This window comes from Podarcis vaucheri, assembly GCF_965113315.1.
Source record: "Podarcis vaucheri genome assembly, chromosome: 16".
NCBI classification, from domain to species: Eukaryota; Metazoa; Chordata; class Lepidosauria; order Squamata; family Lacertidae; genus Podarcis; species Podarcis vaucheri.
Window position 1 is genome coordinate 23,412,181 of NC_138754.1, and position 14,521 is coordinate 23,426,701.

At 45.2% G+C, this 14,521-nt stretch overlaps 2 protein-coding genes across 21 annotated transcripts in view; one reads left to right on the forward strand and one right to left on the reverse strand.

Moving 5' to 3' along the window:
* HORMAD2 (HORMA domain containing 2) overlaps positions 1 to 14,521 on the reverse strand; it is a 236,046-nt gene that overhangs the window by 16,608 nt on the left and 204,917 nt on the right. The gene's annotated exons all lie outside the window — the stretch shown is intronic.
* Positions 1 to 14,521, forward strand: part of CASTOR1 (cytosolic arginine sensor for mTORC1 subunit 1) — a 29,174-nt gene that overhangs the window by 10,975 nt on the left and 3,678 nt on the right. Inside the window, exons 3-8 of the mRNA XM_082203399.1 lie at positions 427 to 620; positions 1,899 to 2,031; positions 4,105 to 4,228; positions 5,902 to 6,015; positions 10,536 to 10,618; positions 14,003 to 14,097. Coding sequence (XP_082059525.1) covers positions 427 to 620; positions 1,899 to 2,031; positions 4,105 to 4,228; positions 5,902 to 6,015; positions 10,536 to 10,618; positions 14,003 to 14,097 — 743 coding nt within the window. The remainder of the gene's footprint in view (positions 1 to 426; positions 621 to 1,898; positions 2,032 to 4,104; positions 4,229 to 5,901; positions 6,016 to 10,535; positions 10,619 to 14,002; positions 14,098 to 14,521) is intronic.

A 14,521-nucleotide genomic window follows, 5' to 3' on the forward strand; every position in this document is an offset into this window, starting at 1 on the left:
TACCTGCCAACCCCTTTGCCAACCACCCTCCCCCCACATCTGAGCAACCCCCCTGTCTTAAACCTTACCCACTTCCTTCACTGTCTTTTCGAAGCTTGACCAAAGCCCCACCTCTTTTAAGCCCCATCCCCTGCTCGCTAAACCTCTGTGAAGTGCTTGCCCCCCTCCATTAAACAGCTCACTTGGGCCACCAGCACTGCTCACTTGCTTGCCTGCCTGCTGTCCTGTTGTGACGACAGCCTTACATTCTTATGTATATAGGAAGATAAATGAGATTTAGTTCAGGTTTTGACCTGGGTAGACAGTTGTGTGTAATTGTAATTTTATCTGACGAACATAAGTTGTACTTCATCAGCAGTATTCTATTTTTTTGGAGGGGGGAGCACGAAAACAAATCTTGGATCTCCCCCCACCCTTGTCTTCCAGAGCTGCCCCCGTCTGAGTTCCTGCAAGTCGTCGATTCCACCTGGCTGGTGCTCAATGTCTCATCCAACGGCAGCGCTTCCGCTAACCTCCAGCCTATTGGGGTCACCAAGATCGCCAAGTCGGTCATCGCACCACTGGCAGAGCACAACGTCTCGGTGCTAATGCTCTCCACCTATCAGACAGACTTCATCCTGGTGAGTCTTTTGGGGTGACTCCCCCCCCCATCCCCAGGGGAGACAGTTGACAATTGTAAAGGGAGCAGGCCACCCAAGGAAGGGCAGACTCTTAATGTTTGAGCCCTTTGTTTTCCCAAAGGCCCAAACTTCAACCCCCAACATCTCTAGATACAATTGGGACTGTGTGCACATGATACATTCAATGTGTTGTGATACTACTTTAAACCATCATGGCGTCTGTCAGAGAATTCTGGGAGCTGTGGTTTGTTAAAGGTGCTGAGAATTTTGTTAGGAGGCTTCACATAGCTACAATTCCCAGAGCTCCTTGAGAAGAGGGATTGATTATTATTATTATACCACTTGGAGGATTGTTGGGGTTTCCTAATGACTCTCAGCACCCTTAACAAACTACAGCTCCCAGAATTCTTTGGGGGGAAGCCATGATTGTTCAAAGTGGCGCCATAGTGCCTTAAATGTTTGGTGTGAATGTGGCCGAGGAAAAAAAGACCGTTTTCTTTAGTCATAGGACAGTGGCGGAGAATTGGTTTCAGGCTGAGGGCCGCATTCTGTTCTGGGCAACCGTTTGGGGGCCACATTCCATTCTGGGCAGTGCCCGAGGTGAAAGTGGGCAGAGCAATGAATGTAAATTTTACCTTTGTACAGTAGGCTAGTTTCTGCACACACTCCCACTGTCCTTCTCTATCCTCCACTTGGGCAAGCAAGAGGCATGACCAGAGTCTATGGACACATTCCAGCCAGGCAGAACCACTCAAGGAGGGCACGAAGCAAAGTCAATGTGGGGTGCGGCCGAACCCCAGATAGACAGACTTAGAAGGCCACACTTAGCATCTAGGCCCGAGGTTCCTGACTCTTATCCTAGGCTGTTCATCTTATGCATAATAAAAGGAGATTCTCCTAAGGGCATCAGATGAGTTTTTGCCAGAGCCAGAATTCGAACTACAGACATTCAGCCTCTTGGGCCACTGCCAGTGGAGGCTGGTCAATGGCAGTGCCCCACCAACCAATGGCAGTGCCCCACCAACCTCAGCCTGCCTTCTTACAACCGATGAAGGGGGGAGACCTGACTTTCAGTTTCCTCCTCCTCCTCCTCCTCCTCTGTGTTCCCCTTGTAGAACTCAGCCAGGAAGAAAAGGATGGGGAGGACATGCTCAAATTGGTTGGCTCTCCTTGCCACTGGCGCCACCTACTGTTGGCCTCCCTGCCTTCCGCTCTACGCATCCCAAAAGGCACCAACTGCCGCTCTGCACTGGCAACGACCTTGGCTCTCTCTTCCAGGTACGGGAGAAGGACCTCCCTGTCGTGATCCACACCCTGGAAGGTGAATTTGATATTTACAAGGAGGTGAACGGGGAGCCGGTCCCCGCAAGCTGCGACGACGCAACCAACGGGTTCCTCAAGCCAAAGCAAGGTGAGTTTTTTTGGAACGAGAGAGGGCTGCAATGGAAACAGCCTCAGTAACCTTATGGCTCCCTTTGGAGGCTTTGAAATTGGATTCCTTGTCTCCACCGCCATCCAGTTTTATCAAAAATATGTCAGGCCAGTCCGATGGGGACAAAGTTCATCCATTGTATTGATGCTCGGAGGAGAAGAAAGTATCTTTTTGTTTTGCTTAGACAATAGGGGGATTTGTGCTTTAACCTTGCAAACAAAGCCGTGGGAGCTGTTGGCTGATTTAAAATATTTTTTTTAGTCACCACTCTCTTGGTAGCATAAGCAAGAAACATTTAAAACTGTGGTTCCCAACCCCCCCTTTTTTTTGGCCATGCCCCACCTAAGCATCTCTAAAATCCTGGTGTCCACCCCCCCCAGGTGACATATACCATATTTTCCCGTGTATAACACACCCCTGTGTATAAGACAGCCCCTTCTTTTTTGGGACTCCAAATTGAGAAAATGGGGGGAGATTACCCAGAGTATAAGATGACCCCCAATTTTTTGCAGAATTCTAAAATAAAAAACCTAGTCTTATACATGGAAAAATACGGTAATTCTTATTATTCGAAAAGCGAACTCCTATTTACATGGAGGAAGCCTAAAGGGCCATTAACTTGGTCTAAACAAACCTCCAAAGAACATGGCACCCATGAAAGAGAAAAATAAAAGAACAAAAGAACAGGTGAATTACCGAGGAAGAAATCACTAAGAAATTATGATGATGATGATGATGATGATGATGATGATGATGATGATGAAAAAATAGCAAATAGTTTCAAAACGTATAATAGAAAACTGAAATGCATAAATATAATTTTAATGGAAGCTTTTCCTGTAATACTTTGATCATTTTAATTACTATACAATAAAATAAAAGGTACCTAATAAATTCAAAATACAATTTGAGCTCACCTCAAGATAAGTAGACTTAAAGTTAGTGGTATCCTTCTGCTTCATGCCAGCTGCAGACAGATTTTATACTAGGCACCAATTTAGTCCACTTCAGTCCCAAGTCTCCTCATTTGGTGATATCCAGTCAATTTATTTTCTTCTCGAATTGCCCCCCTTAAAAATCAAATTGCCCCCCTGTGGGGCATGTGCCCCACATTGAGAACCACAGATTTAAGACATAAAGAACTATAAAGGTAAAATTGAGCAGGCAGTTAAAAGAATCCAGTAACCAAACTATATGGATCTGAGCAGCGCTTGAAATTCTGACTCTTGAGATGTGGAATTTTAGGACTTGCCATGTTTCTGTGATTGCAAGCTTTTTTAAACATTGCAAGCTTTCCCCCCACTATGGTGTTTTCATTATTGTAACCTGCCATGGGGCCTTACGGTGAATGGGTGGTGTCAGGGAACTGACATCGGAGCGAGAGGCGAAGGGGAGGCTCCCAGATGATGCTGGCGAAGGACCCAGCCACAGGGGGAGAAACAGCTCAGTAGAGGGGGAAGCCATTCAGCGCAACACCAGGGATGAAGGGGGGCAGACGGGGGAATTGGAGAGAGGGCTCCAGGACTCTTCACTGGACAGCAGTGAGGAGAGCCCAGGTCCTCCGCTACCCACGCCTTCCCTGCGCAGAAGACTCCCGCGCAGTGAGAGGAGGAGGAGACTGGGTGTCAAACAACTTTTATGTTGGAAGAGGTTCAAGAAACGCCCACTGACGGATTCTGCCAGTGACTGAGGCAGCCACCATGAGAAGGGCTGTGCAGTCAAAAAGGTTTAATAAGGCAAACTAACCGAGAAAGGCACCAGCTTACGCACGAGTAACTCATACCCATTACAGGTGGGTATTAAATTATAACAACAACAACAAAATTCAACGTTGTTGGATGTCTCCAAATTCTAGTGCAATGAGAGAGGGAGAAAATAAAGATGGCTGTTAGTCAAATGGGCTGTTGCTGCAGGTGTTGTGGAAATGCAATTCAGCCCTGCTCCTCTGCTTGGAAATTCTCCTGTCATTGCCATGGCATTCCCTTGTCTGGTCCAAGCCAACCCCTTGGGAATTCTGCCAGGTGTCTTAACACTTTTGTCTCTTGTCCTTAGACGTGAACCCCACTGTCCACCCTGTGCAGAGCCCCCAAAACAGGTTCTGTATCCTGAGCATCTCTCCGGACTCCTTGCCCGCCATCGCCACAATCCTCATTGATGTCCTGTTCTACTCACACAGGTAAGAGCGCAACAGAGGTGTAGCGGACACAAGCCATGTTCTGCTTTCAGTGCAAAGATCAAAACTTAACTGTTTGGGGGGCTTCTGGTTCTGCTCTGCCTTAGTGGAAGCAGGCTCCATGACAGTGGGAAGTTCATTGGTGAAGGAAAAATAAGGATGATTGAGGGTAATCATCCTTGCAAATTCTCCCCTAGGACGGGGCGGGGGGCTTCACTCGCAGTTCGTTCGGGTACATTATAAATATGGAATATAACATCAGACGGAACGGTGTGTATAAAAAAAGGAGGGAAGCTCTATTTTGCAAAAGGTTTATGGTTGAAACCTAGAGCTGACTCTTCTCCATCCTTTGTTATTTACGGAGTGAACTGAATAATGCTAAGAGGACCTGGAATTTAATTTAATTGGAAGTATAATTGCTCATATATCTTCAGCTGGAAGGAAAGATGAAAGGAGTGTGTGAATTGCCGAGAAATTGATAGGGTTCTTTATTGAGTCATCTGCAGTTCGACAGACCTCTCTTCTTCCCAGGCTGAGAGGGAAAATGGTGACAACAGTTTATCTACTGGGACAGAGTGACTTTTGCAGCTGTTGTTCTTGGTGCAAAACGACGAAGCATGAGACAGAACGATTGAGAAATTTCTGGAACAACAATGAGATATCAGCTCTGCCAAAGGCATGACGGATAACAGCAAAAATCGGGGAAAGAAAGCCATAATATCTTACAAGGACAGGAAGAAACACCACAGACAGAATAATTCCCGCACACAGGAAGAACAAGGATATAGTTTGAGTTCCTCATTTGCAATCTTATGAATCCATTTAAAGTGTCAACATGAATAGACATTATTAATATTGCAGTTGCTGTATAACGGATCATTATTATGACCGGAATGTAATTGAAACTAATAAGATTTTGGAACGCAGAAATAAAGAAAATCATTAAATCTAGAATGCGGGAGCCCCACTTTAGCCAAATTATATAATTTGTTATTTGAATGATTGGTATTAATAATTGTAATATAAATTGGTATTGTTATAATGAGGCTATTATTGGGCTTTAATTGAAAATTAATAGAAATTTATTATTACCCCCCTCTGTTTTTTAAAAAGCTGGTCAGTTAGTGTGTGGCGATCACACAGGGTCCCCAGACGTTTGACGGTCTATTGATCCCTGTGCCACCACTGTGATTGCCTCTTCACTGCCACCAACCCATTTCTCTCGGGTACACATGGAGTTCAGACAGTTGTTAACATTAACAAATAATCAAGTTTATTTTTTTAAGCATGAACGAGTTTATGGTTTCAGTTAATTTTTCTTGTCAGTTTCTTAATCTTTGTTACTTCACTGTCCTATATGTTCCTAACAACTTCAAACTGATTATCCCAACTATCTATCTGACTCCACCTAACAGTTCCTCTCACCCTCTCCCCACACAACTCGACCAACCCACAAGACTTATCCTTCCTCTTTCTTCTCCAACTCCCAACTCTCTACTGACTTTCACACAACTCTATCTCTCACTCTAACTCCTCCCCTCAGGCTCCCGCTGGCCAATCACATCACACTCATTTAACCCTTTCCTTATGACCCACCTAGGAGGCAAACGCCACATAGTGCTACTCAGTTTTTTATTTTGGCAACTCATGTGTTTTTCCCTCACCCCATTTTTCAGCCCCACAAAAGAAGCTGCTTCAGCCAGCCAGGACCTCGACTCCATTACTTTCTTTGCTTTTTCGCTGATCGAGGGGTACATCTCCATCGTCATGGATGCTGAGACCAAGAAGAAGTAAGTGCCGTGCAGCTTTGCTGCAGGTAGCAGGAAAACTTTTATTAAATGTTTTCTGAGAGTAGGGCTGCATTCACACGGCAGTTTATTCCATGTCCCTAACATTTCCCTGACTCTTAATTCCCCTATTCATTTGAGCTTTTGCGTGACTCAGAAGCCGCTTCTGGGAAACGTAGCAGAACATTATGGAAATTTCACACTCATTTTCATATTACTTGCTTTGGGGGGGGGGGCTGTTTGCAGCCCCGCTAAGTCAGAAAATTGCAAGAGAAAAGTGATGAAATTTGGAGTTGTAAACCAGCGTGCAAGTTATTCCTTGAGGTTCCCATGGGGGAACAAAAACAGGCATGTGCAGAAAGGGTGGGAAATCGGCAACATTGAATGTCATTCATTGTTGTGCCTTACCAGGCCCTCTGGTGTAAATGTGTGGGATGTAATCCACTGGGAGCAGTCAAATGCAACATTCCTTGTTTTCCTAGAGTGGACATGCAAGGGAATGTTTGGTCCAGCCAGTTGAAACTTCCTGTTCCTCCTGGCCTGGAGCATCCTTCCTCGCATGTGACTTTCGATACCTCCCTCTCTATGGAGGCGCAGATTACAGCTATAACAAAGGCGGCATTTTTTCATCTCCGCCAAGCTAAGCAGTTGGCCCCTTATCTCTCTCGTCCTGACCTAGCCACTGTGATCCATGCGACGGTCACCTCCAGACTGGATTATTGTAACTCGCTCTACGTGGGGCTGCCCTTGAGACTGACCCAGAAACTCCAGCGGGTGCAGAATGCCGCGGCGAGACTCCTTATGGGGTCTTCGCTGCGAGAGCACATTCATCCGGTATTATACCAGCTGCACTGGCTCCCGGTGGAGTACAGGATCAGGTTTAAGGTGCTGGTTTTAACCTTTAAAGCCCTATACGGCCTAGGACCCTCGTACCTACGGGACCCCCTCTCCTGGTATGCCCCACAGAGAAACCTACGGTCTGCAAACAATAACATCCTCAAGGTCCCAGGCCTCAGAGAGGTTAGGCTGGCCTCAACTAGAGCCAGGGCCTTCTCGGCTGCGGCTCCAACCTGGTGGAATGCTCTGTCACAAGAGACTAGGGCCCTGCGGGACCTGACATCTTTCCGCAGGGCCTGCAAGACAGAGTTGTTCCGCCAGGCCTTTGGTCAGGGCGCAGCCTGACTCCCTCCTCTGGCAACCTGCACAGAATTTTGATTAATTGGTTGCCATATTTGATTTAATTAATTTTTATAATGAAATATTTTTAGATTTTGTGATCATTTGACTGATCATTTGATTGTTGTTAGCCGCCCTGAGCCCGGCTTCGGCTGGGGAGGGCGGGATATAAATAAAATTTATTATTATTATTATTATTATTATTATTATTATTATTATTATTATAGTGGGTGGGTGTGACCTTTCCAGACCTGGTAAAAGGACAAGGCATCCTGCCACTCTCTTTCACATTTCCATTTTCCTTTCGTCCTGCGAACTTCCTGGAATGAACTGCTGGCTGCCAGCCAAGCAGCCCCCCAGGTCATCTCCCTTATGGGATAAACCTGTTAGTATAGGTTTGTGACTTTAAAGCCTAAAGCCCGTCTTCAGGAATCACACTGTGCTCTTGTCTGATCGTGAGCAAACTTTCTTTTTATTGCCTATGAATAAGACTGTGGTGTCTTTATTCTTTTAGGAGGGATTCCAGGGGCCTTACCAGGAAAATATTAGAACACATTTCATTCTGGGCAAGCCAGATTGAATTGTGTATTGTCTTAAGAAACTCACACGAGTTCGCAACTAGTTTTCTGCTGTGTAAAGGGGAATGTAAACTCTGCTAAGTGAAGGAACTTGCTAGCGCAAGTTAGGAAGGATATTAATGATATTAATATTAATAAACAATATATCCTCTCCTGCCACCCTGAACATTCCCACAAAATGAAATTTAGCACAGCATGCCGGTTTATCAGTCAAAAGGCTTACAAGTTCCAGTGTTCTGAGAGAGGGAGAAAATACCTTCTCTGTCTGCTCTTGCCTTGCCATGCATCTTTTAATAAAAAGGTCTATCATGTTGCCTCTTACTTGACTTTTCCTCCTGGGCCGTGTTCAGAAAGTGGTGGTGGGGGATGAGTGTTCAGACCCCAGGGCTCTCACTTGTGGGGTGCCTCAGAGTTCTGTCCTCTCCCCCATGCTTTTCAACATCTACATGCAGCCGCTGGGAGAGATCATCAGGGGGTTTGGGCTGGGTGTTCATCAGTGTGCGGATGATACCCAGCTCTACCTCTTTCAAATCGGAACCAGTGAAGGCGGTGAAGGTCCTGTGTGAGTGTCTGGAGGCAGTTGGAGGATGGATGGTGGCTAACAGATTGAGGTTGAATCCTGACAAGACAGAAGTACTGTTTTTTGGGGGACAGGAGGCGGGCAGGTGTGGAGGATTCCCTGGTCCTGAATGGGGTAACTGTGCCCCTGAAGGACCAGGTGCGCAGCCTCAAGAGTCCTTTTGGACTCACAGCTGTCCATGGAGGCACAAGTCAAATCTGTGTCCAGGGCAGCTGTTTACCAGCTCCATCTGGTACGCAGGCTAAGACCCTACCTGCCCGCAGACTGTATCGCCAGAGTGGTGCATGCTCTGGTTATCTCCCGCTTGGACTGCTGCAATGCGCTCTACATGGGGCTACCTTTGAAGGTGACCCGGAAACTAAAACTAATCCAGAATGCGGCAACTAGAACGGTGACTAGGAGCGGCCACCGAGCCCATATAACACCGGTCCTGAAAAACCTATATTGGCTCCTAGAACGTTGGTGCTGACCTTTAAAGCCCTAAACGGCCTCGGTCCTGTATACCTGAAGGAGTGTCTCCACCCCCATCGTTCTGCCTGGACACTGAGGTCCAGCTCCGAGGGCCTTCTGGCGGTTCCCTCACTGCGAGAAATGAGGTTACAGGGAACCAGGCAGAGGGCCTTCTCAGTAGTGGTGCCCTCCCTGTGGAACGCCCTCCCACCAAATGTCAAAGAGAACAACAACTACCAGACTTTTAGAAGACATCTGAAGGCAGCCCTGTTTAGGGAAGCTTTTAATGTTTGATGTATTACAGTATTTTAATATTTTTTTGGAAGCTGCCCAGAGTGGCTGGGGAAGCCCAGCTAGATGGGTGGGGTATAAATAAATCATTTATTTATTTATTTCTCTAAACTTAAAAGTCCCAAACTTTGCAACCTTTTCTCATAGAGAGGCTCTGCATCATTCCCTTAATCATTTGTGTTGCCCTTTTCTGAACCTTTTACAAATGCTGCAATATACCGTATTTTTCGCTCTATAACACGCACCCGACCATAACACGCACGTAGCTTTTAGAGGAGGAAAATCCGTAGGCATGCTAGTAGGCATTCCCTTCATAACACGCACAGACATTTCCCCTTACTTTTTAGGAGGAAAAAAGTGAGTGTTATGGTGCAAAAAATACGGTACTTTTTGAGGGGACCAGAACGGCATACACAGTATATTCCAAGAATGGTCACCAGTGTTGTCTTTCACAAATGCTGGCAATGTGCAGTGCCAGTCGAAGCGTCTCCTGGTGGGGGGTGTCTGTCAGGGCAGGAATCCCCTTTCTTGCTTGAAAGCCCTGGACAGCATCTCGTAGTTTGCCTTAGGAAATTGCCGGCTGCTTTGTTCCTAAGCAATTGCTGGCATGCATGCGGTGGTTTGGCTGAGATTTCTATTTGTCGCGTGGCAGTCTTGGGATAAAGGGTCATATCCATGCAGCACCATAAAAGCACAGATAATGCACCACAGTTCCCAGGGTTATCTGGTCAAGCTGTGTGCTTTATTTATTTATTTAGGATAATTTTATTCTTTATTTAACATAATTGTAACAAAATTTAAGCGAAATGTTACAAATACGTACATATTTCAAATAAGTACATATATATGAAAAAAGGAAGAAAGAAAAAATAAAAAATAAAGAGAAAAAAAGAAATAATGTTGGAAGAATTTCTTCCAAGTTTATTCTACAGATATCTCAATATGAAAATAATAATAAAATTTCATTGATTGACTTCCATCGCTTACACTGCACTTCCTATATACATTTTAAGCAAGATTGTATCTGTTGTTCCGTATTTTCCCCATACAATCTCACACAAATATTCTAATAAATAAGTTTTCTAAATCTCTCATAAATATATTCTGAACACAACCAATACCTTACATTTAATCCTTGTCTACATAGATAATCATTTAAGCATTTCCATTGTTTCTGGATTATATTTTTTGGTTTTTGTCTTATCAAATCAGTCAACTTTGCTAATTCCTAGTATTTGCATAATTTATTCAACCATTCTTCTTTGGTTGGAATATAATTATAAGCCATGTGCTTTAAATGCGTGGTGTGGATGCAATTGTGCTGGTGTGTTGCTGTGTGTTGGGAAAACTGAGCCAGAGGGCGGAAAGCATAGAGCATCACTTGGGTGTGGGGCTTTAGAAAAGGTACCTGGTGACAGTGACTAAATTCTCCTGTCTCCTCCTCCCAGGTTCCCCAGCGACCTCCTGCTGACCAGCTCTTCAGGGGAGCTCTGGAGGATGGTGAGGATTGGTGGCCAGCCCCTGGGCTTCGGTGAGTGAGTGCACCCTCACGTTCTGAGCTCTGCTTTTCCTTCTGGGTGGTGTTATTGATAGCCGCAGGGACGGCGGTTGTTTTTAACAGTATAAGATGCTAGCCATAAAGTACAGCCTTGCAAGTGCTCAGTTACGAGCAAGTGCTCCAGGCGAGCAGGCAGCAAGATCTTGCAAGGGCCAACTCTTTCTGTTCCCTTCCCTTTTAAGCCACGCTTACCTGTATCAGGTAAGCGTGGGTTATCTAGTAAAAATGTGTTCTTTGTGCAGCTGGTACAGCCTTAGTGGGGCTATTTTAAGAGTTTACCATGTTTGTATATTTTATTGCTCTAAGCTGTTTTGAGACCAACATGGTGAAAGGTGGGATTTTTTATATATATATATATATATATATATATATATATATATATATATATATATATTTGCTTTCGTAGATTTTCACGGGTACAGGAATGCAGGTTTTGGTGTCTTCGGGTGTCTTCCCGTGTAAGAGTCGGGGTGTCTGTGCGACGTTTCGACGAGGTCTCACTCGTCATCTTCAGGCTGGTGCTTTCGGCTTCTTGTTACTGGAACAGAGCAGAATCTGGTGTTTGAGTTCCTATAAATACTGTGGAGGGGTGTGGTGTATAGCCTCCAACGTTCTGGGCAGAGAGGAAGTTCCTAGATTAGTGTGCCTTTTCTTCTTTTGTTCCTTAATTACTTGAGGGATATCTTGAGTGATTTCATGAGTGATATTCTGAATACCACTGGGTGGGTCATTAAGTGTAGATAAGTTGCTAAAGCTTTTGTGTCTTGACCTCTTGAGCTTGTGAAGAGTTTTTCTGAGAAGATGGCTGTGCTGCATTTAGTTGTGCTCTGGCTTGGCTTCGTGTATAGGGGCGAGCTGTGGTTTTGTGCCTTGTGCCAGCCAGATCTGTGTAGGGATTGCAGGGGGGTGCAGCATCCGGAGGTGCCACTATAGTTTGGCTACTGGATGGAGTCTGTAATATGTCTGTGGAGAGGGTCTGGGTTTGGGTCTGGTGTGGTTGATTGGTGACGGCGTTCTGTGTGCCTCTGGTTCTGGTGTCGGTTTTTGTGGGGAGGGCTAATTTCCAGATGTCTGGCAGGCGGGACGTGTCGTCACGCTTGTTCATGTTGTGAGGGTGTTTCTCTATCTCGATGGCTTCCATGATTATTCTCTTGTGGTGATGTTCCATGTTAAAGAGCAATTTGGAATCAGCAAAATTAATTTCGTGTCCTGTTTCTTTCATGTGTTGGAAAAGAGAGGAAGTTTTTTCTTCTTTTTTGACGGCATTCTTGTGTTCTGCGATACGTGCATTTATTCGTCTGTTTGTTTGTCCAATGTACGTGGCTGGGCAGACTTTGCAGGGTATTTCATAGACCCCTTGGTTTTCCAGCTGGATTTTGTCTTTTGGGTTTCTGAGGATATTGGCTATTTTTTGGTTGGTGCAGAAGGCTGTTTTGATATTGTGTTTATGGAGGATTTTGCTGATTTTGTCTGTAGTGCCCTTGATATAAGGAAGGAGGGCCATGCCATTGTTTTCTTCTGTGTCTTGGTTTTTGGGGGGTGTTTCTTTTTGGATTAGCTTCGTAACCCTGTTTTTCTGGTATCCATTGGCGATTAACACATTTGAGAGATTCTGTAACTCAGTTGTCAAGTGGTCTTTGTCAGCCAGGCGTTTGGTTCTGGAGATGAGAGTCTTGGCTACGGAGTTTATTTGTGCAGGGTGGTGGTGTGATTGTGCATGTAAGTAGCGGTTGGTGTGTGTTTTTTTCCGGTAGATATTGTGTCCTAGGGAGCCATCAGGTTTTTTGTAGATTAGGACGTCAAGAAAGGGGAGTTGGTTGTTGTCTTCTATTTCCATAGTGAATTGTATTTTGGGGTGTAGGCTGTTGAGATGTGCCCAGCCACGTACATTGGACAAACAAACAGACGAATAAATGCACGTATCGCAGAACACAAGAATGCCGTCAAAAAAGAAGAAAAAACTTCCTCTCTTTTCCAACACATGAAAGAAACAGGACACGAAATTAATTTTGCAGATTCCAAATTGCTCTTTAACATGGAACATCACCACAAGAGAATAATCATGGAAGCCATCGAGATAGAGAAACACCCTCACAACATGAACAAGCGTGACGACACGTCCCGCCTGCCAGACATCTGGAAATTAGCCCTCCCCACAAAAACCGACACCAGAACCAGAGGCACACAGAACGCCGTCACCAATCAACCACACCAGACCCAAACCCAGACCCTCTCCACAGACATATTACAGACTCCATCCAGTAGCCAAACTATAGTGGCACCTCCGGATGCTGCACCCCCCTGCAATCCCTACACAGATCTGGCTGGCACAAGGCACAAAACCACAGCTCGCCCCTATACACGAAGCCAAGCCAGAGCACAACTAAATGCAGCACAGCCATCTTCTCAGAAAAACTCTTCACAAGCTCAAGAGGTCAAGACACAAAAGCTTTAGCAACTTATCTACACTTAATGACCCACCCAGTGGTATTCAGAATATCACTCATGAAATCACTCAAGATATCCCTCAAGTAATTAAGGAACAAAAGAAGAAAAGGCACACTAATCTAGGAACTTCCTCTCTGCCCAGAACGTTGGAGGCTATACACCACACCCCTCCACAGTATTTATAGGAACTCAAACACCAGATTCTGCTCTGTTCCAGTAACAAGAAGCCGAAAGCACCAGCCTGAAGATGACGAGTGAGACCTCGTCGAAACGTCGCACAGACACCCCGACTCTTACACGGGAAGACACCCGAAGACACCAAAACCTGCATATATATATATATATATATATATATATATATTTGCTTTCGTAGATTTTCACGGGTACAGGAATGCAGGTTTTGGTGTCTTCGGGTGTATATAAATATATATATATAAAATGTGTGTGTGTGTGTGTTTTAAATAAATAAAACAAAACATTAAGCCAACGCTGGAAGGTAGGTGTTGGCTGCTATATTATAATCAATTCTGGGAGCTGTAGTTTGTTTGAGGTGCTGAGAGCTGTTTTGAGGGCCCTATTCCCCTTCCAGGGTTACAGTTTCCAGAGTCGTTTAATGGTCAATCCGTCCTCACAGGGAATTCTGGGAAATGGAATTCTGCGAAACGGGAGGGGAACAGGGCTCTCCTAACAACTCTCAGTACTCTTAATAAACTGCAACTCCCAGAATCCTTTGGGGGAAGCCAGGACTGCTTAAGTGGTATCATAGTACCTTAGATGTGTGGTGTGCATTTGACCTTTGCTACCCAGCGCACATGCTTGCGCTCCAATCAGTGCTTAAGAGAAGGGGAGGGATTTTCTTACTCTTTTTAAAAGGGCGCAAGTTTATCACCTGCCTTCTTGCCTCCCCAGACGAATGTGGGATTGTGGCTCAGATTGCCAAACCTCTCGCTGATGCAGACATCTCTGCGTATTACATTAGCACCTTCAACTTCGACCACGCCCTGGTAAGTCGGTCAGGCTGTCTTCCAAATTGTGAGCAGCTGCCTACCTATTTTATTTTATTTTATTTTAAATTATCATTTTAATGTTTTGTTTAGAGGCCATGTTTGTTTGTCTTTTGAACTAAAGCAGCATACAGTCATACCTCAGGTTACAGACGTTTCAGGTTGCCTTTTTTTGGGTTGCGGACTGCCGAAACCCGGAACGGGTTACTTCCAGGTTTTGGCAGTCGCGCATGCGCAGAAGCGTTAAATCGCGCTTTGCGCATGCACAGAAGCGCCAAATCTCAACCTGTGCGTTCGCAGATGCGCCGCTGCAGGTTGTGAACGTGCATCCCTCACGGATTACGTTCGCAACCTGAGCGTCCACTGTATAAATTTTGTTAAATGAAAAAATATTCTAAATCCTCTTTGAGCTGTACTGCAGGGA